Source organism: Volvox carteri (genome assembly GCF_000143455.1).
Source record: "Volvox carteri f. nagariensis unplaced genomic scaffold VOLCAscaffold_8, whole genome shotgun sequence".
Taxonomy (NCBI): Eukaryota; Viridiplantae; Chlorophyta; class Chlorophyceae; order Chlamydomonadales; family Volvocaceae; genus Volvox; species Volvox carteri.
The window spans coordinates 1,323,589-1,346,356 of NW_003307551.1; the positions used below are offsets into that span (position 1 = coordinate 1,323,589).

The 22,768-nt window shown below is 58.4% G+C and overlaps 4 protein-coding genes across 4 annotated transcripts; 3 read left to right on the plus strand and 1 right to left on the minus strand.

The window, feature by feature from the left end:
* Positions 1-941: 941 nt before the first annotated feature.
* VOLCADRAFT_88286 (uncharacterized protein) lies at positions 942-7,119 on the minus strand (the record flags this gene model as incomplete). The annotated part of the gene is made up of 3 exons (XM_002948013.1): positions 942-3,146; positions 3,608-6,515; positions 7,025-7,119. 3 exons carry the CDS (start codon positions 7,117-7,119, stop codon positions 942-944), a joined length of 5,208 nt encoding a protein of 1,735 aa, XP_002948059.1.
* Positions 7,120-7,936: 817 nt separating this feature from the next.
* Positions 7,937-8,832, plus strand: VOLCADRAFT_116609 (uncharacterized protein; the record flags this gene model as incomplete). The annotated part of the gene is made up of 4 exons (XM_002947860.1): positions 7,937-8,119; positions 8,188-8,265; positions 8,398-8,582; positions 8,662-8,832. Coding segments are annotated over 4 exons (617 nt in total), but the record flags the coding sequence as incomplete, so codon positions are not given.
* A 7,050-nt stretch (positions 8,833-15,882) lies between these two features.
* pcn1b (uncharacterized protein) lies at positions 15,883-17,868 on the plus strand. Its single transcript, XM_002947861.1, has 4 exons — positions 15,883-15,983; positions 16,126-16,376; positions 16,441-16,741; positions 16,854-17,868. Exons 2-4 carry the CDS (start codon positions 16,130-16,132, stop codon positions 17,110-17,112), a joined length of 807 nt encoding a protein of 268 aa, XP_002947907.1. The 5' UTR covers positions 15,883-15,983; positions 16,126-16,129; the 3' UTR covers positions 17,113-17,868.
* Positions 17,869-21,499: 3,631 nt separating this feature from the next.
* VOLCADRAFT_88290 (uncharacterized protein) lies at positions 21,500-22,575 on the plus strand (the record flags this gene model as incomplete). The annotated part of the gene is made up of 2 exons (XM_002947862.1): positions 21,500-21,943; positions 22,477-22,575. 2 exons carry the CDS (start codon positions 21,500-21,502, stop codon positions 22,573-22,575), a joined length of 543 nt encoding a protein of 180 aa, XP_002947908.1.
* Between the last annotated feature and the right edge of the window lie 193 nt (positions 22,576-22,768).

Here is a 22,768-nt window from a genome sequence, read left to right on the forward strand (position 1 = left end):
TCCACGCTGTACATGCGCAAGACCCGTACCAATTGAAACCGCTCGAGTCTAGGTCACGCCACCAAACTCATTAACCCCGCGCTGTGACGGCGCAGTTCTTTTTTTCACAATTCTGCGTTTGTCGCCGTCGTACATGAATGGATGAAGAGTCCTGTGGGGCTGCAAGCCGGCGAGGATGCCCCAACAGGTCACGTAGAGTTGTAGGTGCTATAGCATCCAACGTGCACACGCACGCTGAGACAATTGCACTAAACGGCAAGGGGTCACGGGGAGTGCATGTGCAATCGAACCCCCCACTGCTTCCGCGAGTCAATGTGACTCGCAACCCAATCGGGCGCATGCACGTCTACCCTACAGCATGCTTCACTGGGGCCGCACTGGGCGCAGCCGCAATCTGCAGGGAAGTTTGCGACACCGTGCGGTTCTCTGCAAGCACGGTTAGCGCACCAGACCTTAATGCAGGTGAGTGAAGTCAATCAATGAATGTGTTGCAGTAGACCCCTGAATGGATCGACAGTGCATCCGACCATGGCCACACGTCAGGCGAGAACACACACACACATCTTCAAGCACCATCCTGTATAAATAACTCCTGGCAACCAGAGGGATACCCCGTCAGTGTATCAAGCAGGTGATCGCACAATAACAGGCAGCTGCACCATCACTGGGTTGACTGCACCTGGTACGTCGCTGTAAGATCGCACAGCAACTCAACCTGTCGTGCTTTTACTCAATAGGTTCGTACGAGCATAGCTTCACTGAAACACACACGGGAACTTTCTTTCTTCAGCGCACGCCATCCTGGGTGCGATTTAGTCCACCACCATCCCTCAGGCCTTGCTCGCTCCAACCTCTCACGGTTGGTCCGGACCTGCCAGGTCAGCTTTCTGGCATCTCGGTCCCTGGGGCCGGAAGGAGGGGCAGCCGGGCAGAAGCTTCCGCTAGCCGCGAATTCGCTCCCTTCGGCCGTCCACAGAAGACACCGGCGAAATGTTTGTGGCCAGCGCCCCGTCCTGGACACGCCACGCTCTCGTCGCCTTCTCAGCCGTGAGCTCTCCCTGTCGGCCAGCAACGCGACTGGTCATACCCTGCGACCTGAGCTTCTGCCAGTTCAGCGAAAGCGCGTGTGCCAGCGTCGCGTTGGGCGCAATTACGTTGTGCACCATCTCCAGGGTCGAGTCCAACAGGCTGCCTGGTGCAGACCCGGAACCAGCAGCCTCCGGACTTGGCCGTACACCGGCACGCACACTGGCCGCGATGCCCGAGCTGTGGCCTACCAGGTGCTGCTGCGACATGCTGCGGACGCCCACATCTGCCTCGTTACTGCCCTGGCCGCCCTGACGAACAGAAAGGCCCTCTTCCATGCGCCATTTCACATGCCGCTCCCTCGGGCTCCAAGCACCGCCACTGCCGTCCCGGCTGCTGCCACCGCCGCTACTGCAGCTGCCGTAGCGGTGGCGGCGCTCCCAAACCGTGGCGTAGCCACGCAACGGCGAGTTGGCCCTGCTATACAGGTCGCCGCTGCGGAAGCTGTTGGGCGAAATGCCTGGACCCGCGCCTGGGCTCGAGACTCTGCGCTTGGCCCCGTGTATATGGCCACGCGGGCTCCGTGCAAGCTTCTGCGCCAGGCACTGCTCCAGCTGCTCCCACAGCTGGACTCGCTCCAGGGGGTCCAAGTGCGGCAGCGACTGCGCCATCGCGCTCAGCGCGTGAATCTCCTCCACATCCCCCCGGGCAATCACAGGCATCGGCGCAGAGGCGTGCGGCTCTGTTAGTACCCGCAGGGGCCGGAACCGGGCATCCGGAGTCGGGGCCGGTGTCGGCGTTACCATCTGGGGGGTAGCGGCTGTGGTGGCGCCGTAGGTGGACGGGAACGCGGCGACATCTCCGGGGATATGACCCGAGCCCCAGGGGACAGGGACAACGTTTTCGGCGGCTGTACGGTTGTGGGCAACAGGAGACATGAACGGAGGCTCCCCCGCATGCGCAAGCGCAGGTGCCACAATAGCATGTCGTGTGCCTACATTAAAGACCTGGTGCGATTGTAAAGACGGAGACTGGCCCAGCTGTGGCGGCAGCAATGATGATCCGGCCTGAGGCAGCCAGTATGACGCGCCAGCCGGCGCAGACACGACTGGTGCCATAGTCAGGGCCGCTGAGTTGCTTGCTGGCACACGCATAGCCTCCTGGTGGCTCACGCGCAGCCCATCAACCACCCCGAACCGCATGCCCAGGACCGCAGGCCAGGACGGGATACGGGCGTCCTTTGAGGTGGAGAGAGACTGGTCCCAGGGCGGCCGGATGTTGTCCTTAAGCACACGCTGGTACCGCGCGCTGAGATGGCCCAGCAGGCTACCGGGGAGCCATACCTGCGGCCCCATGGCCGCCACTCCTGGTGGCCCTGCTGCATGCAATGTGGATACGGGCGGCGTTAGCGCCGCCGCCGGCGCAGCAGCAGGAGGCAGAAAAGAAGCCGGAGAAGGCGCGGCCCTGAGCACTCGCCATACATCGAGAGCGCTGGAAGCAGCGCCGTCACCTAGTGTGGTGTGTGCCGGCAACTGGTTGGCAGCAGAGATGTTCAAGGAAGCAGCTGGCCCAGGGATCGGTATCAAAGATGACGGGTCTGGTAGCGAGGAGGGCCCACTCTGCACATGCGGGCTCGGGGCATTCGCTGCCTGCGATCCGGTGGGGCCGCCGCTGGTCAAGGCGGCGCCTGCTAAGTGGTTCGGAGCCTTGGTGATGGGCGGGGCGGCGGCAGCAGCTCTGGCTGCTGCGGGCACTGCTCCTGGCGCTGTTCTAGGAGCTACTGCTGCTGCTCCTGTTACGGTGGTTGCTGCTTTGTTAACTCCCGGCGCAGCAGCCGCGGTGCAGTGCATTGGGGTGGCCAACTGCGCAAGGATGTGCTGCAAGGAAGTGCATTGTTGTTGGCCAGTTCCCGGGCAAGAAGTTGGTTGCAGTTGGAATGTTTGGTGCCCTGCTGCACGGTCGTAGCGGTGGTGCTGATGGTCGTGATAGCCGTCCTGCTGTTGGGGCCCGCAGTCCGGCAGGGTCTTGCTGCCATGTCGGCCGCTTCCGGGGCGGCCGGTGCAGGATGCTCCACCTGCTCGACCTGCGTGCCGCCGCTGTCTCCTGGCATTGTAGCGGGCCTGGTGCGACCACCAACGGGATACACGGGGATGCGACAGGGGCGGACACGTCGTGTGATCCATATGTGCTTTTGAGTTGTTGGATGTCTTTACGCGCAGCTTGGCAAGGTGCACATCTACTAAAGATGTAATGACACAAAAACAGTGCCCATAAAAGCGCGTGCCATTCGTGGGGCGAAGTGCTGCCTAGTCGTCCTCTAATGCTGTCGAGGATGCATGCTGGTCAGTCTTAAGTGACAGGCACCTACAAACAGTATTCGTGGGACCACGCGCTGCATTCGTGGCCGCAGCATCCCGGGTTACGGACAGCAGTTCTCCACACAAACCGGTTTTCTACACGTATCCCCGTAAAGTGCGCGAGCGCCGCCACCCTAACTGCTTGCCCCCGGTCAATAACTCTCTCCCCATGGCATAAATGGCCTGGCCTGGCCGTTGGTTCCGATGGCCCCGAACCTGCTCACCGTCACCTCCGACAGCTTGCGTTGCAAGGCCTGCAGGGCCGCCTGTCGTGCCGACTGAAGGGGCTCCTCTGATGGCGGCCGAGTGTCTGTTGGACCCAGTGCCTTGTTGGCACGGGAGTTCAGCTGCTGCAGAAGCCAATCATCATCAAAACTGGGGGGCGGACCGAACAAGGGAGCATCACCCTGCACCCCTGCCTTCTGCCCCTCCTCCTCCTCCTCCTCTTCGTCCTGCTTTCCTTCTTCTTCTTCTTCTTGATCGTCTGCCTTCTTTTCTGCCATCCATGCGTATTCGTCTTCTCCGTGCTCCTCTGTCGTCCATTGCCGCTGCACCTCGATCCTCTTCTCAATCTCTTCCAACAGCGCCATTGCGGCCGCCTCCGCCCGTTTGGATGCAACCCTTTGCTCCTTCACTGCTGATGACCTCGTCGGGGGCCGGCCCAGGCGGGACGGCGAAAAGCTATGGTGCTTGGAATGCGATGCCGGGCCCTGGACAGTGTTGGCGATCTGGGTCGTAGTTGACTGGCAGCCGCTCGCCTCCAACCACTCGCGCACGAGACTGGTAACGGTGAGGGGCGTAACGCCACAATGGTGCCTTCCATCTGCAACACCAAGGCTATCCGGGCCAGGGTTGATGCGCGCTGAGCCGGTGCAAAGCTGCTGTTGGGCCGCATGTATCTGTTCTGCCAGCGTGCCGAGATGCAGATGCGGATGCGGTGGTGTCGATTGTGTCGGTGGCGGCCGCGGCTGTGAACCCTGCAATTGCAGCGGCTGCAGCGCTGCAGGAGGGCACTGTGGCTGATGCTCCTGCCCCTGGGATGTTGGCGGCTGCGGCTCACTCACCGGCTGAGGCTGGTGCGGTGAGCGTGGTAGAGGAGCTGGCGAGGGCAATTGAGATATCGGCTGCTGCAACTGCCGCAGCCGTGCCTGCTGCAGCTGTGGCTCCTCGTGCTGCTGATGTTGGCGCTGCTTGGGGGCATCGCGCTCCTCGTGGCCTTCCCTGTCTGTTCGCGGGTGCTCGAAACTTGCTTTGGCAACGGCGCCGAGGTCCGTGATCAGGCCTTCCACGTCCGCGATCAACCCTTCCACCGATTGCCGTACTTCCGGTTGGATCCCAGGTCCCGCCGTTGCCTGGACCAGAGCTGGCTGCTTGCCATGTTGTGTCGCCAGCTCAGCGCGTTGACTGGCAGCGGACGTCACGCGCGCTGCTGCTGACTCGTCCCCTGCAGTGCCGTGAGGCTCCGTGACGCCAGCATAGCTCCCACCCCCACTTGAGGCCGTGCGGACACCGGCCGGTGGACTCATCCCGCCGGTGGCGGCGTGAGGCCCGTCTCCCGCTAGTTCCGCTGTCAGCAAGTCTAGCAGAGATAGCCCACGAGTGCAAGGGCCTCCTGCAACACTTGCACTGCCGCTGGTGCTGGTGCTGCCGCCGCCGGCACTACAGCTTGCGCTGCCGACACTGCTGCCGACGCCGACGCCGGTACTGGCACCCCTCCGGATCCGACCTAAGCTCCCTCCCCCGAGTACCAGCTTGCCCGCGTCAATGGAAGCGAACATATCCCCGCCTTGAGCGTCGCTGTCTAGGTATTGACTGTGTGGCGTCACATGTTCCCGACCGAGGCCCTGAGGTAGCTGATGGACGGGCTCAGAGGACTCGTGCCGCTGCTGGGGCATCTGTAGCTGGGGCTGGAGATGGATTTGGGACTGCGATAGCGGCAGACGCGCTGGTCGGGCTTCACGTGCAGCGGCACTTGGCCCGTGCTGAGGCAGGGGCCAGGTTGATCCTAGTCGGGGGGAGCCATTGCTGGGGAATATCCGCTGCATGCTAGATGCCAGGCGGCCTCCAGCCTCTTGATCCCGCTCCTGCGGCGGCTGCAGCTCCCGCTCACGCCCTGGGCCCTGACTCTCCTGCATGCGCGGCGAGGTTATGGGAGGGTCGCCGCCTCCGCCCCGCCAATAGGACTCAAAAAGCGCCGCCAGCGACCGCGCAGCACTGACCCGCTGCACAGGGTCGGCAGCATCCAAGGCAGTAGACGCTCCCCCAGCGACGGGAGAAAGCGCTGCGGCAGCCATTGTGTCAGTCGGAGCAGCCCCCGCCCAAGCGTTGGTGCCAGCAACAGCGTGGCCCAGCGCTCCAACTGTGCTCGTTGCAGATGAAATCGGCTGATTGGCTGCGGACGCGGCCGCCTTGCCCGCTTCCGGCCCACCGGCAATCGCAGCAGCGGCACGACTCCGGGCTGCCTCCTCTCGAATCATCGCTGCCTCGTCCCGTATCACAGCCTCCAGGGCACCAAGGAACGAGCCGCCAGAGGAGCCTCCGGGCGGAAGCTGTGCACCTGTGGCAGGCCTGCCCGCTAAGGGCTGCAGGGCATTCCCCACGGACGGCTTCTCACCCACCGTGTGGCCAAAGTCCACAAGCGATCTCGCAGCTGCGGGCCCCAGCGCTACGGCATTACCCGACGCATGAGGTATGGACGCCTTGTCGTGCCGTTCCGCTGTTGCTGGCCTAATCGCCGCCAAAGCCGCAATACGCGCGGCATATTCCCCACCGCTGTCAGCTGCCGTAGCTGGGAGACCCGACGGGACTGAGTGAGCTGGACCGGTTGAACAGGCCGCGCCAACATCCAGCCGGGCTGTTGGCACCGGCATAGTCTGCTGAGGAGCGCTGTCCAGCGACGCCGCCAGTTGGGCCGCCAAGCGTTGCAGTCGGTCTGCTTCTTTACTTGGAGGTAATGTACGTACGCATACATTTGCAAAGAAGGGCGGTGTGGGTGACGAGTCACCGCTGCGTCCTGGCGAGCTTTCGCGCTCCACCGGCTGATGCTTTGCCCGATGCCCCAGGCTGCTGGCGCCCAGCGACGAGCTGGACAGCTGCGAGGGCCCCCTGTCCGGAGGCGATACGGCGTGGTGACTGCGATGGGTAAGAAGTAATGGAGGAGAGGAAACCGGCGTTGACAACTTCGGGCGGGGTGTGGGTAAGGACGCCGCCGTCACAGGCCCCGACGGAAAGCCACCGGTGTAACCGCTGGCACTGCCAGTGGATGACAGGCAGGGACTCGTCCGTTGGTGAGGAAGCGGGCTACCGTGCCTCGGCGTCGGTGCTTTTGAAGTTGGGTCAGCATCGGTGCCCTCAGCAATGTACCTGCGAGCCCGCACGGTTTGACGTAGCAAAGGCCGCGCTATAAGGCGGCCATACAAACAATGCCATCGCAAAAGGGTACGCGTGACAACGCGTGTATGAGCGTGCGCATTCTTGGCTCGAAGCTTACAGCGGAGATTAGATGTTAAGGCAGTCTGGTATGTGGATAGGTAACCGATTTGCCTAGCCCTCCGATCAGTTCTTCTTCGGCTACCCCTTTGCCCGATCCCAGCGACAAGCCCGTGTGTCCAGACGCGTCAGCGTAGTTGCAAGGTCCGCACCTTTGCTCAATGTCAGCAAGCTCCGCCTCAAGGGCAGTGTAGAGGTCTCCTTTTGCAGGTGTGCCACGCAAGCTAGACGCGGAATGTTTTGCCATGGGGGTTGTACGGGTTGCATCACCACTGCGCGTGTTGGCAGTATACGTGCTCGGGGAGGGCTTGAGGCCTTGGGGGGCACCTGACGCAGGTGAAGTTGCGAGTGGTGGCTTGGGAACCATCGCGTGTCCCGTCTGCTGCATCAAGTCGGACTGCTTAAGCACTGGTGGATCAGCAAAAGCAACTCGCGGACGAAAAACACCTGACGTGTTCGTGGACGAGCTGTCCCGGGAAATTCCTTTCCTGTAATCCTGATGTTGATCGATATTTGTGTTTGGAGCTGCGGAGAGCACACGGGAATGGTAAGTTGCTGGATCGTCGCTACCCGGTGAAGAGAGGGAGCGCGGCTGGGTTGACAAATGCCGGTTCCGTGGGTCGCCGATGGACAGGTAGCTGTCTATAGATGATTCAGGTAGGAATTCAGATATGTCCATTTCCTAAGTGGCGGTAAGAGGAAACGGCAGAACTGGGTCCATCCCCAAGGCAAGCGTTCTCCTCGATTTCCTACAGACAGCACAGTACGTGTAATAATCACTGCCATTCATCCTTAGGGATGCAATAGCGGCTGGGGTATTACTCTTACATAGCAAGAGACAGGAAACGGTAGAAGTTCCACAGCCATGTCCACCGGTGTACATTCCACATGGCATGTGCGCAAGTCTCTAAAGCTGCAAATCTTTGGAAACATTATGTAACTTATATGGGCCTTTTTAAGAGGTAACAACAGCAAGTCTGTCGGTACGGCACAAAAATTTGGCGGTGACAGCCCGCTAATTTTCCACAGCAACGCCTAGTTCCAGGCATTCACAGGCAATAATCATGGGGTGTCTACATGGAGTTGGCATAGTGTTCGGAAACACAGCACCCCACAATACTCAGAACCTGACGGAGACTGCTTCAGCCCTTGGAGCAACAATCTTAACCGCGCTTGAAGCCTCAAAAGCGACTTACTTGGTAGCCGGTAATGTGCTTCGACTACCTGATGGAAGTGACCCATACATCGTGAGCTTTGCTTTGCTAATTATGCCACACCAATCATGGCCTGAATCAGTAATGCCTTTTCAATGCAGACTTCAATCCAGGCCAATCCCAAGTTAATCGTGGTGTCGACAGAATGGCTGTCAGCCTGCCAGGCCGAGGAGTGGAAGGTTGGTGCACGCCGGAGCTCCTAACTCCTCTCCGCCTCTGGCAATGTCCGTGCAGCGTTGCAAAGACCTAAATGCAATGAAGCAAGCATGGATGACAGGTAAGTACAAGTAAAGTCGCGTTTTGTACTGCAGGTGCCTGCCAGCTCGTACCTCTTATCGCCCTTCAGCGGCATCAAGGTCAGCATCACCAACTTTGGTGCCAGGGAACGCGACGCGGTGGTGCTCCAGCTGAAGCAGGGAAAGGCCAATTACTCCCCGGAGCTCTTCCGCCATACTACTCACCTCGTGGGTAACAGGCCTGGAGGTAACAAGTACACGTAAGCTTACCACCTTCAGTTCCGGTTGTGAGCAATTCATTTCCCACGTGCGTCCAACTACTGTGTATGTAAATCACAGGCACGCGCGGGAATGGGGCCTGTTCATTGTGCACCACGATTGGGTGCTTGACTGCCTCAAAGTGGGTCACCGGCTGGACGAGCGGTCCTACAACATCGACACGTACACCCCAAGGGTTACAAGCGCAGCACCCCTGGCCTCGGGCGGAGACCACCAAAGGCATCCAAGCAGGTCTGTCGACCTGCTGCTAATGAAGCACGGGATTGCCGCCGGGATAGCATAGGTACAACAGACGACACGGCGCGTGCACGCAAATATAAGAGGGGTTCACAAGATGCTAGCCGCTAGACAGGGGGTTTTACGGCAAGCTCGGGAAGGGAAGAGCCAGCGCGGCCCCCGGGCCCCTGCCTTGTTTCCAAACGTCCCAAATGCACAAGCGCCGAGAGGAGGACATTGTTCGGGGGTGCGTTGCGCAGGACGGTCTCATCCGCTCGCGGTGGCATGTCGTGTCATTCGGCTGGAGGAGATCTCGCCGGGGGAGGAGCGGCAGGCACATCAGTCCCTGTCAGGCAGGCCAGCGCAAGCATACGGGGGTATGTCTCTTTGGTCGTGATGGCCCCTGACCCACATCAAACCCACCCACCCACCCACGGGATCCTACACACATGCATCACGTGATGGCCATTTTTCGCACAAAATGACCCAGCTGTGTCCGGTATAGGTTGCCGTCCTTGGGGTAAGGATGCCGGGCTGTCACTGCTGCTTAGCCAATAGCTCACACTTATGCGCAGCTTGAATGGCGATCCCCTGCAAACCAAAGCGGTCCTCCCCAGTCCTTGACGGCATGACGATGCTGTCAAACCCTTTTAGCCTGCTGCCCCTTCTGCCTCCTTCTCCTTTCACGCGTTCACTACGAACCGAATGACGCACAGCATTTCCAGTGAAGCGACGTTTTCGTTCAGCATGTTGACACCCCTTCCTCGTGGAACCCTGCAGCGTCGTCGCACCTGGCCCAACTGATTCGGTGACGGGAGGAGCCGCCGCGCACAGTGGCGGTGGCGCCGTGCTGAGACCTGCCAACGGCTTCCCGTCCTCGACTGCCGGTGACGTTAATGGGAGCGCGCATCCCAAGGGCTTTCTTAAGGGCACCGCGGGCGCGGCCCCGTCCTTTGCGCAGCCAGTCCATCAGTACTACCACATCCCCGCCGTGCCGCCGGACGACTGCTACTTCCTGCACTGGGTTCGGCTTTGGGTGGTCGGCTGCACCAGCTCCGAGCAGTCGCATGTGTTGGCGGCGGTGCGCGAGAGCGGTGCGACACGCGAGCCCGTGCTGCATGCCGGCGTGACGCACATCGTGTTTGGTTCCGTCCTCAGTACGGCCGACCTTGCAGAGGTGCGCCAGCATCTCTCTGAGCACCGCGAGCAGGTGAAGCTCGCCCGCCTCAGCTGGCTGTACCAGTGCATTGAGCGTCGTGAGTATATGGAGCCGGAGGGACCCTATGCCATGACGGTGGCGCAACTGCTGCTGGCTCAGGGCGGCGCGGGGACGGAGCAACTGCTTCCGGCACAAGTGTGTGCGGGGAAGGGAAGGGAGAGGTTTTATTACAAAGGGTACCGCGTTGGCAACGGATGGGGATAGCCAAGGGAAGGCGGGAGCTTTCGTCGCATTGCTGGGACTTTCTCCCAGGTTCCACAAGAACCGGCAATATCCATGGCTGGTCTTCATTCGACATATTTGGATGTCCATCGAGGGTTCGTATGCATCCGGTTCGGAAGGGGTCACGGGCACTAAAGCAGACGGGGCCCTTAGCAGTTTATGCCCCGTAGTAGCTTATGCTTTTTCTTTGTGGCCGCTAGACTCCTGGGCACTTGCTACTTAGATTTCCTCATCCACACTTGCCTTGGATTATTACGCCACACTGGCTGGCAACACACCCTGGACTTGAGGTCCCACAGCTTCGGTATCACACCAGCTGGGCCGTTTCACTAAATGCAATGTACGCGCATGGCCCCTACCACTTGCTTCCAGTCCGGCCGCCTGGGGCACCGCGGCCGCGAGGGTTCGCCGGCACTTGCGGCTGGAGGCGCGCAAACATCTTTGGCAGGTGCTGCCAGTGCAGCAACTAGCATGGGAGCTGGCCGCCTGGTGGCGCCACTGGATGATTACGCGCCCCTGGACCCTGAGGCGAACAACCGCACTATGGACAGCATTTCCGTCCGCAGTGCCTCCCTGGGGGTGTTCACAGGGTTGTGGTTCACCCTAGCGGCGGTTGCGGGCACTGAGGAGGAACCGGCAGCTACCAAGCTCGTCAGGTGGGACGGAGTTCGCGCGGTCGGTTGTTGATGAGGTGCGTTATCGTACAGGTGTTGCCGCAACGTAGACTTGTTGCTTTGGGCCGACAGGCGGTTCGGCAGGGCTGGGTTCACGGAAGCGCAGCTGCGGTGCGAGGGTGGTGGAGAATGAAGTCTGGTAACACAGAGCTAAATTTTGTGTGTTGAGGACAAACGCAATCGCATCGAAAGCTTGAGCAATTTTGCTTGGCCTCATGCATGTGCGCAAGCCTGGGTTCGTGGGGTAGCGCAGATGGTGCCATGCATGGGGAATCCGCAACCTGTTGAGCGGAGGCGAGGTGAGGTAAGTTCCACTCGATCTGATTCTGCATTGTCGCCAGAATGTGACAGGGGTCCCACAGTGTTCGTCCTATTTGGCTTGCAGGCAGGGCGGCGGTATGATCATGTCGGCCTCCACCGAGAAGAATGTTCGTGATCCCCAGCGACGGTACGCGGTTTGCCCATTCAGCCTTCCACAAGCAGCTGTGGACCGCATCTGCAACAGTCGCGGTCGCGAGCGAGGAGGCCTCAGCGAGTTCGAGTAAGACGAGAGCACTGTTACATTGCAGGTTAATGGTGGATGTGGTGTAACAACAACTCTGAAACACACGTTGCATTACGTTGGACCGCTGGTAGTTGCACTGTGCCTCTGTTTAATGTGGGCGGCCGCTGACCAACTGCAGCGCTGCACGATGCTGTGCCATTGGACCTCCGCTGGGCCTGCCTCCTAACTGACTGTCCGTCCCTGCAGGCGGGTCCCGGCGGAGCAGCGCGTCACGGTCGCCTGGCTGCGCGCCTGTGTGAGCCGTGGAGAGCTGCTGCTGGTGAAGCGCGAGACGCCGCTCTTCCGGCCGCTGCCCCACACTCTTCCGTTGCCGCGCTTCCAGGGCCTCACAGTGGCTGTCAGCCAGTACCATCTGGAGCAGCGGGAGGTGCTGGAGCAGCTGATCACCCGACTGGGTAGGCGGGGTCGGGAGCCAAATGGTGTTCAGAGCTGTCTATTTGTCATCGAACAGTGCACACCCGCATCACAGACGTGACGATGCTGCAACGCTCTTGCTCATCGGTTGCGTACCGCCGCGTGTGCACCGATGTATCATTTTTAAAGTGTGCTTGGGTGAGCGGCAAGTACAAGCGCTGTCGGAAAGCGCAAGGGATATTCGGGCCGCCGTGCTCCATGTAAACGAGTACAGTCGGCATCCGTACGTGAACACAAATCCAAGCGGAGCCCGTTTCTTCACCCCATGCTACCTGTATGCATCGTGCCCATCGGGCATTGCACCAGGCGGTACCTACACCGAGAAGCTCAACAAGCGGTGCGACTATCTCGTCATTCAGGATGCGAAGGGGGAGAAGTTCACGCACGCAATCAAGTGGGGTATCCCGTGTGTGCGTGCGGACTGGGTCCTTGAAAGCGCGTACGCGGGTCGGCCTCTGGACGACCAGCTAATTGCGTTCCTGCCTGGGGGCATCACGCCGGAGGAGATGGAGGAACGGCGCGCAGCTGCAAGCCGCACGCGAGGCAGCGGCGGCTGCGGTCCAAGCCAACTGGGACCGACGCAGAGGCCGCTGCAGCTGCAAGGTTCACAGGTAAGTTCGGACGGCTTTCTCGGTTGGCGATGCGTGGAAGAATTTGGCGGCAATACTTGATGAGTCCTTTACCAAGTGATGTGTTAGTGCTATCGCGTATGAAGATATTGGTACTGTCACGTGGCCCCTCGAGTGTGATATGGTGTGTGCGTGTGTGAGATACCAAATTAGAGTCAGATTAATGCTAGTGATGATGGAAACTCCTGTTGATCGCAAATCCCGATACTCCCACTGCACAGCTGCCAGCGACGATATCGGCCAGAGGGCAGCATAGCACCCAATGCTTCACGGACGGCCATCAGACGGCAATCCTGCCAGCTGGCTTGCCGCCACGGCCCAGCCAAGCGTCCGAAAGGAACGGTGCGCCGATGCAGGTGCCGCTAGGAGCACAGGCAGTGGCTCAACCCATGTCCAAGGCAAATCCGGCGGTACCGCGTCTGCCAATGGCACCTCCACCCGCACCGACAGCCGGCGCCATGTTAGGAGCATTGCGAGAAGCTTCCCTGGCTTCGGGGGCAACGTCTGCGGCTGCGAAGCCGCCATCTATCCTGAAGTCTATCTTAGAAGCCATCCAAGGCGATGGTACGGGGGAGACAGCAGAAGCCGGTGGAGCAGGAGCACTGTTAACGCGAGGAGGAGGGTTGGAAGTGTCCCAGGGTCAGCTCAGTGGCAACCTCACACGAGCATTGTCGAACCCGCTGCACAGCGGTGCCGGTGCTCAGGAACCCCCGCCAGCGCCGTCTGCAGCAGGACATGCTTCGGTAGCCGGCACAAGTGGGGTTGGAGGCACCGAGACAGGAGGACCTGCTAGGGAGGCAAGTGCGGCGGTCGCAGGCTCCCTGGGCTTGGGAACCTCTTCAGAATCGGCCGTCGACGCAGGTGGCGGGCCAACGATTCACCCACCCAAAGCCCCGCCGCAGCTTGAACCGCCGCTGCAGCCACGGGAACGGCAAGCCGAGGCGGCGGCACGGGAGCTCGACGGTGCCACGGCAATGTTGATGCAGTTTATAGATAACAATAAATTCGTGCCGGAGATGGCGTTCTCACAGCTAGACCTGCCTATGCAGCTGCCCATTCCACAGGCGCCTCCGTGTGCAGGAGAGGCGTCGGTGACGGCTGGAGGGGCATCATCAATGTCATCCCGAGAACCAGGAGGCTCAGTTCTGTCGCTGAGAACTGCGGTAAGTCGCATTCCCCATGTTGAGCCTGCGGCGCATGGTGCGCGAAAGCAATGCAAATGTGTGATGCCACTGCATCACGGCCAGACCTCACGAAACACGGCATATGGCTCCTGAACACGTGCAGGATGGCGACGGCACGGGGGGAGCCGTTGGCAACCGGCGCTCGCGGAAGCGTGTCGCACCTGCGGCAGTGGGGGAGCCACATGGCGCGACTGGGAAAGTGGGCGGCCTCCCGGGACGGCGGAGCCGCAATGACGATGAGGAGGGCTTTGGCGTGGCTATGTCCCAGCACGTAAGATGATTTAAGTTGGCAGCCTGTGGGTTGCCTTCTCATCCTCTTGGTTGAGGTCCCAGGGATGTGAGACATCTGTTGAGACTTCAAAAGGTCACTGACGTGTGCACACCTAGCGTGATGACTCATGTGAAAGCTTAATCTGTGCTTGCTGCTTCCCTCCTTGATGTGCTGTAGGTGAGCTATGAATATGTGGCGGCCGCTCCACCGCCGCGTGCGACACGCAGCACAACCCGGGGTGGCCGGGGCGGTGGGGGACCAGACGCAAAGGAAAACCTCATTAAAGCTGTGCAGGGCAATATGCGATGAAATGGCGGCACATGCTGTTGGATATGTACACCGCCGTGTGGATGCTGCCATCATCCAGGCCTGCCTGCAATTGAAGGGGACCCACGCATGGGTTACATGGAATTGTTTTAAGGGCAGTAACATAATAGTGCTTAGCAATGCTATTTATCTCGTGCTTGTTCGAATGTATTAGTATCAAAATACTTTGTTGTTACCTGGCCACGTGTCCCGGAGGCAGGCAGTACAGTGCAACATGGCCAAATGCTTAGATGGGGGGGGGGGTGCAATTGGTGCTAAGCTTAGGAATAGTGCAGTAGGAGGGGGATCAGTGCCACATTGTGGACTTCAACCGGGGAAACAGAGGAGTGTGTCCAGCACACTCACTCAGGCAAGCATTTCCCTTGCACACGCATACATAACCAACACGGCAATTACATTTCATGCCATCCTGGTGATGATTAGAATGTGACTCCTCCATATAATTTACCCCGTGCTGGTGCGAGACATCGGCGCCAGCGGAGCAGGATGACATTTTGTCGCAGCAGTGGGCAGCATGTATGCCCAAATACCTCTTGTATAACTGCAGCTTCTTCCCTTGCTGATAACACATGGCCTCACCTCAATGCGTCCCATTTTAGGGGCAGGACGCATGCGTCATTAAACGCAAAGTTGGCTTTCCAGCATGATGTGTTTTCCGTGAGGGATGTTGAGATGGCTGCACTCCTGGCGCAGTTAAATCTGGCGCGTGGTTCAGGTTTCGGTCCCAGGTTGTACAAAAAATTTTATGCTACTGCTGCACCTCAGTGGACCATGTTATAGTCGACCCTAGAGGATCATCGCTACAGACTGACCCCGGGCCAATGGTCGGCCCGGTACAAGAGGCATGGGTTAATGTCAAGGTTTTCACTTTTAAGGCGGAGGCAGGCCCAAAGGAGGAAGTAGACCCCTAAGCGGTGGCTTGTGTGCGTTAACTATCTCAATGGTCGTGGCGTATGGGCGTGTTCGTAAGTAATTACGCGCAGCTCAGGCCGCGGTTCCGGGAGACTGATTAACTTCCTCTTCAGGTTCATTGGGTAGAGCTTGTTTTCCCCTACTGCTTGGATACCCGGGCGAGCTGTTGACATGCCTCTTCAGTAAGGCAGTTGATTACCGATGCCCGATGCCACAAATTGCCGCATGCGAACCTCGATTCGGTTATTGCAATCAGCGAACGGCACATCAGAACCTGTTTGCGGAACTTTAACCAGGATTCTACCTGACGGGCGTGAGAGTTCCAATTGGTAACGAAGTGTGAAGTGATTTTAGCGGACATATCACGTCCAAATGCCGATAGTTATTGGCAGATGAAATGCAGATGCTTAGCAAGGAGCCTCCGATCGAGGAGTGTGGTCAATGGAACACAATTTGCAGCCTTATGCCTGTAAAGCTGAGTGCATTGACTCCGGTCAGGTTGCTACTAACCAAAATATCATTCGGTCGACGTGCAAGTCCATGAACTTTTGAACTAATGTTCCGCGCCGAAACCAGGAACGAAATTGAGCAAAGGGCGCCATTTTAGTACACGACAGCATCAAAGAACGAGTTGTTTACGGCACATTCCAGTTATTTTCTTTACCAAAAAATTGTTTTCTGGAGTTCACTACAGCTTTCCGTAGGGGAATCTAAATTTCTCTTGGCTCTCGACAAGTAAACTCTGTGAGGTAATGGTGCGTAGCACGAGGAACTGGGCTCCTTCATAGTTATTTCTCAATGTGGGGGCCATTATGCGGCCAGGCTGAAGAATACAGCAGTGTTGTTGTCCGTCGACTGACAGCCACGGCTTACCTTTTCTTCCGCGTGCAGCAACATGTTCGAGGCGCGGATTACCCAAGGAAGTGTGCTGAAGAAGCTCGTGGAGGCGCTAAAGGAGCTGGTGACCGAGGGCAACTTCGATGTTAGCAACACAGGGCTTTCCCTACAGGCGATGGATTCGTCTCATGTTTGTCTTGTATCGCTTACGCTGCGCGAAGACGGATTTGATCATTTCCGTTGCGATCGGAACATGGCTATGGGTATTCATTTCGGGAATTTGTCAAAGATCCTGAAGTGTGCAGGTATGAGCCCACATTTGGCACCAGCTTGTGTTTTGTATGTCTAAGGCAGCCTACGCTGTCGCAGGAAATGAGGACACCATTACACTTAAAGCAGAGGATAATGCGGACCAGCTAACCCTGATGTTTGAGGCACCCAGCCAGGATCGCATCTCGGACTTCGACCTCAAGTTGATGTCCATCGAGTCCGAGCACTTGGGGATTCCTGACCAGGATTATTCTGCGGAGGTTAAACTGCCCTCCTCAGAGTATCAGCGAATTGTCCGTGACCTCACCAGTATTGGTGACACGGTTCTCATCTCGGCCACAAAGGAGGGAATTAAGTTCTCCACTTCTGGTGACGTCGGCACAGCGAACATCACGCTCCGGTACGTGGGGTTCAGGGGAAAGTCGACAACAGTAAATTTGTGGTGTTTCAGCTAAGTCATGGAGGCATCCCAAATGTGTGCGCTCCAAAATGGGTCTCTCCTATCCCTGTAGGCATAACACCACGCCGGAGAAGCCCGAGGAGCAGACGTTCATTGACCTGAAGGAGCCTGTCGCGTTGACGTTTGCCCTCCGGTACCTAAACAACTTCAGCAAGGCTACACCATTGGCACCGCAGGTCAAACTAAGCCTAACGAAGGACCTTCCCATAGTTGTGGAGTACCAGGTCGGCGAGTTAGGCAGTGTTCGCTTCTACTTGGCACCAAAGATCGATGATGAGGATAACATGGGATCTGATGAGGCTCAGTCTTAACACAACATGGTTGTGTCGAGTTGTAGCTTCCGAGGGTTGTAGAGCTGTCAGGACGCGGCGGCGGGTCGGGCAGAGAATTGCGGATGGGATAGAGTCGGATGATGGGGTAGGTGAGAAGATGGATCGGGGGGTAGGGGTAGGATGAACCCAGGGTGGGGTTCAGGATATATCGGGGGCGGTCCTGAGGATGCCTCCGTGGGAGGGGTTATTATGTATCTTTGGAGGGTGGCGTGGTTGCGTCGTGACTACTGATTGCGACGTATATTCATATCACTTGTTGTGGATTGTGCGACGAGGGCTGGGCGATGTGGCGGTGTTTGAAGTGGCAGCAAGGACGTTGGTAGTGGGCGTGCTTGGTCGACAACTCACTACTAAGTCCCCCACCAGGCCCCCTACTGGGCGGGACAATAGTTCTGGCATGTTGTATTGAGCGCTAATGTACTAGCACAAGATGAAGCGTTATGACATGTGTTGCCACTCGAGTTACACCGGCTCCAGACGGGCTCGTCTACCAGGAGCGGTCGAAATAAACGTTGGACAATGAACGAACTGCAGGGGACGGCGTTGCGGAGTAGCAATACTCCATGCCGGAAGCTGTTTGGTTCAGGGGCCTTTTGTTCTCTTCCTCTTGGCTTTCATGCCTTTCCCTGACGGCCACGGGCACTGCATTCTAACTGTGATTTTCAGAATCCTACTTACGTCTCTCTTTTCCTGCCATGGGCTCCAAATCAATTATGTAACTAATGCTTCGATATCACGATGAAACAGGAATTCAGATTTCCGTGTCGCACTTCACAGCTTCTTCACATGTCTATCTCGCTATGTCGCTGACGAGGTCTTTGCCGCACTAACTTCACAGGTCATAAGGCCTCAGCTGGTACGCTGAAACGTAAAGAAAGAATGCATGTTTTATTCGTTCATCGCCATCGTAAACCCGAAACTGACAAACGAGTTTATTGTAATGGTTGATTGATAGGAAAGGGTGGTTAGCGTGCACATGTTCCCAACGTTTCGGTGGTCTCGGGCTACAAAACTAGTTATGATACTCGGGCCCAGAAATCAAAAATGACCGTGCAAACAATACGATTGAGGTCCGTTGTACGACACAGCAGTTGTACGACATAGCTAGAGCAGCTATGTTCGCGTTGAGTACAAAATTGGATAAGCTAAAGTTGTTCGCCCCAGATATGAGGATGAGGTGTTTCGATACGCAGGTACGAGCAACACTGTTCTATGTATGTTGTTACAGGGTCGTTAACTTCGCCAGCGGCCCCCTTTCCCGGGGCAGTACCTGCTCTCCCCTGCTAGAAGGGCACCCTAATCCGTCACCCCATCCGACTTCAGAATGTATTCGTTGGGTTCGGCAACTCACCACCAGCATCCAACCAAATGTAGCGGATCAACGGCGCATCAGCTTAGTTCCTGGTCAACTCGCAAGTTAATATCATCACGTCCTACACCGTCTATATGATGGGGGGGTACCTCCTATTTCAACAATCCTCAATCACCCGAGGAGTTAGCAGGCGAATTTGAACCCGGGTCAACCGGGGGCAGAAGTCAGGCCAAATTCTCTGCCAGCCGCCTACCTGTTCTATGGTTGTCAAGCGTGGGGGCCGTTAACGCTAGGTGTGGTCTTGGACAGGCTCAGGAAGCGGAGCCATGCGGGTAACCTTGCGGAGGGGCTCTTCGAGGCATGCCTAAAGGACGGAGCGGTGTAGCTTCAGATATCGTTCATGCGACCAATTGTGGGAGCTGCCAGACCAACACATCGCCTCCTGTTTGCCGAATTGTAGCAGCGACCCATACACTACCACGTTTCACACAGATTGTGAGGTTTTGGAAACGTGTCCGTTTACAACGTGGGTCTGTGGCACACCAAGTTTTGCGACAGGAGGTCGCAGAGTCCCTCTTCCACCCCGAAGGGGCCGGATGGGGGGCACTACTCCTCCGTTTTCTAAGTTTTCTGGGGCACGAAGTATGGAAAGAGGCCCCGCAAGGGCTACACGAAGTAGACGAACGAGTGGAATGGCTGATGAACAGGCCATTGTCAGAGTGTGTGGTATTGGAGTTCAAGGACCGATTGGTGCGTGGTTGGAAGCATACGCGTCTAGATGTCCAGCCAGACGTGTACCCGTCAGACGGCAAGCAACCAGGAATTCAAATGGCGAAGTATAAGCATTGGATGGGTCTGGCGGCCGAGCAAGCGGGCAGGAAGGAGGTGCTCCCGCACATCACAATGTTTATCCCGCGTTCAGCGAATCGCAAGCTTATGCAGTTAAGGCTTTGCTGTTGGGCATTGGCGGCTAACAGAGAGCGTAAGGGACGGCGTTGTATACCTAGGGAGGAGCGAGTATGCCCCTCTATCGTTCCCTTTGGTCGTTAGTATCCTTTATCACGTGCTTTGTCTGAAGTGCGAGGTAGGATGGTGCTTATAGGCGACCTAGCAGCCCTTGAGCCCTCGCTCATATTAGGGCATGTTGCAGGTACGGGGAATGCACCCACGACCATGTAACACACACACACACATACTCAAAAGACGAGGCAAGAGAAGACCTACCCTCGGAAGACTCTCCTAGCCAAGGATACCCACGCAGCCAGCAAGGCAAGAGATGCACGGAGGACCACGGCCACAAAACCGAGACGCCGCTGCACAAAGAAACCAAACACCAAGGGAGCACTCGCACGCTTGTCCCAGAAGGCCAGCTGTTCGACTACCACAAGCACCGTGGTGCAGCCGCTGGGGGCATGGTCTGCTGGTGGCGCCCCCATAGGTCCCACACCCGCATGGCTGTAGTAGCTGGCCGCTGAAAAGGCCTCTCGAGATGCTGGTGGTCGTGCTTCGCGCGTATTTGTAGAGCCGTACTGTGTACCAGCTACTACAATGGCTCAGTGGGCACCCGGGCTAGGTGCGTGTTGCCAGGTAGGGGCACGCCATCCACCGCAAGACGCCACATGGTCTCCTTGTTCTCATTCTCCCAGCGCACCTCATGCCACAAGCGCGCCAGAGTTGCCTGGAAGCAGCTAAGCTCGGCAGCGGGGTCAGGCGGAGCTGGAATCTCGGGCACGTTCAGGGCCTCACGACGAAGTCGGTCACTAGGCATATTCGCCGCTCGTTGGCGTGCCCGTTCTGTACCTGTGTCGCTTGATTGACCGTCAGGCGGCGGAACGGCACAGAGTCCGTCCCCTCCCCCCGGGAGGCGCCAACCCAGCCGCCCGATGCCATCACTTGTGTGCAATCTGGCAATGTCGATGCCGGTCCTGGTGGTTGCTGCTGGGGCCCCTCCACCTGTTGCCGCTGTCGTAGCCTGATCTCAACCGCACGTGCTGCCTCCAGCCAGGCCGGGCTGATGTCGCTGTTCAGGTCTCCAAGAGCCGCAAGCGTGGCGTCCTTGTCCTGCAGCTGGGCGGGGACTGTGGCTGGGTCTAGGTGCTTGCGGGCCCACGAGCGCCAGGCTGCTTCCTGGAGGGTGGTGGCTTGGCCATTGTTTGCCGCTTCCCACACCCGTATCAGGTCCCCCACCATGCACAGTTTTCTGCATGGTGTCAGTGCCGCGTGGTATGCTTCCAGGCCTGGTCGACGGCTGAGGCCCTCGGTGTTTGCACCATTGGCCGCATTGGGCAGCAGTGGGTTGCCCCATAGCGCCACCGCCCAGCACCAATCGCCGGGTTCCAGCGGGGTTCTGCCAATGTCCTCCAGGTGTCCCAGGGCCCCCACGATCCGGTTGATGTCTGCGGGAAGGTCACTACTGCCGAGAAATGGTCCCGTGGCCCGGGCGGTTGTCAGAGGCCATGGCTGGAGTGCGGGGTGGGTGAGCTCCAGATAGGCGGACAGCGTGCATACCCAGGGGAGTACGCCCCATGCCTCACTGTTGGTTGCCACTGCCACCTCCTCGTCCCCGCCTGCTCCCGCAGTTACTTTCCCTCCCGCGCCCCTTCCTTCGCAACCTTCCGTCGGTAGTGCTTATGCAATGAATTGCACGGCCCAGACTGCGTGGCGTGTGTGGATGTGTTGTCGGTGCAGCAGCATGCCAAATTCCCCGGCCGATGGGTCGCCTACTTGAATGCTGCTGGGTACGCCTGTGAGGCGCTGGCCTGGGTCTTCTGGGCCCTGTTGTCGGCCGACAAGGCGGGCCGTCAGTCGCTCGATGTGGTCCAGTGTGTTGTCCGGAGGGGGCCCGACATGTTCCTTGTGCCAGGTGACCGTCTAAATTTTTTTATGATTTTCGCATTCCCGAGCCTGGTCAATTGTGCGTCAACGCTCGCGGACGACACATCGCTTATAGAATAGAATAGAATAGAAATGATAGCCCACACAACTACAGTTTGAAAGGCGCCGACAGAGGGTGACGCCCAGGTGACGCCCAGCTCTTCAAGAAAAAAAATAGAAATGGACTACATACAACGAGCACGGAACAATCCTGAGGAACTGGCCAACAATGGCCTCATGGTACAGTTGATAGATCAGATAGCCGGGCTGGCGGGAGGCCTGGCAGCCACCAACCAGGAAATCCGCACGATCAAACATGAGCAAGCGGAGCTAAAAACGCAAGTAAAGAGCCTGATGAAGAGTGGCCGGGGAGTCTACTACGACGCCTTCGGCCTAGTCCATCAAAACGGGCTCTTCTATTTGGATAGCATGCGGATCTTCACGACTGGGAACGTGGATGAGAGCAGGATCAAGAACGTCCTAAGGGAAGCGGACGTTAATATTAAGCGGATCAGGCTCCTGGGGAACGATCCGAATAAAGACCGCAAGACCTGGTGCGCGTACTTCGATATAACGGAACGGCCATCATTCTTCAGGGCTGCTGAGGTCCTACGGCACCAGAAGGTGGGCATCGACGACAACTTGACCCAAGCGGGGAGGATCGAGAGAAAGCGCATGGCCCCGCTGCGGCAGGACATCATGCGACAAGGCGCGATCCCAGTCTGGAGGAACGGGGCCGAGCTATACATAAAGGAGCGACCAGGCGGAAAAGCGCAGCCGTATGGGACCCGGAATGATACCGACAGCGACCTGGGCAGCGCGGAGTACGGCGCCGACGGAGGCGACAGCGATGGAGAAGGAACTGCAGCTGCCGAGCAAGGAGCGGACGGCAGTGAATATGTCGGTGGCAACGCAGGAGGCGGAGAAGGAGGGGCCAGCGGCAGCAGGGGCCTCGGAGGTGGCACCTCGGGAGTGGCAGCAGCAGCTACGACCGCAGCAGCCGGGAAGGGGTGTGTGCGGGGCCCCAAGATGGCGGCCGTAGGGTCTGCAGCTCCGGCCGTCGCAGGGGCAACAAACCCAACGGCAGCTATTGCACCAACGACCACCTCGTGGGCGCGTGGTGTGCGGGCACCGCTATCCCCATCCGTGGCCTGCAGGGCAGGGCCGGCAGCGATAGCGCCCTCAGTAGGGGCCAACCCGACCGCCAGAGCCCCTCCTCCTCCACCACCTCCCGAACCAATCCCGTCCGGGCATGAGCTGGCGCTTATTGCGAACAATAAAAGCAAAATACCACCCGAGGCCTCACTTAGCGCTGTAAAGGCGAAACCCTCGAAGCAGCTGCGGACCGAGGGCACCATTGGACTGATGTACACGGCGTCACCAGGCACTCTGGAGCGAGCGAGCTACAGACCACCAGCCGGACGCGACCCACGAGTACCAGGGCCGGAC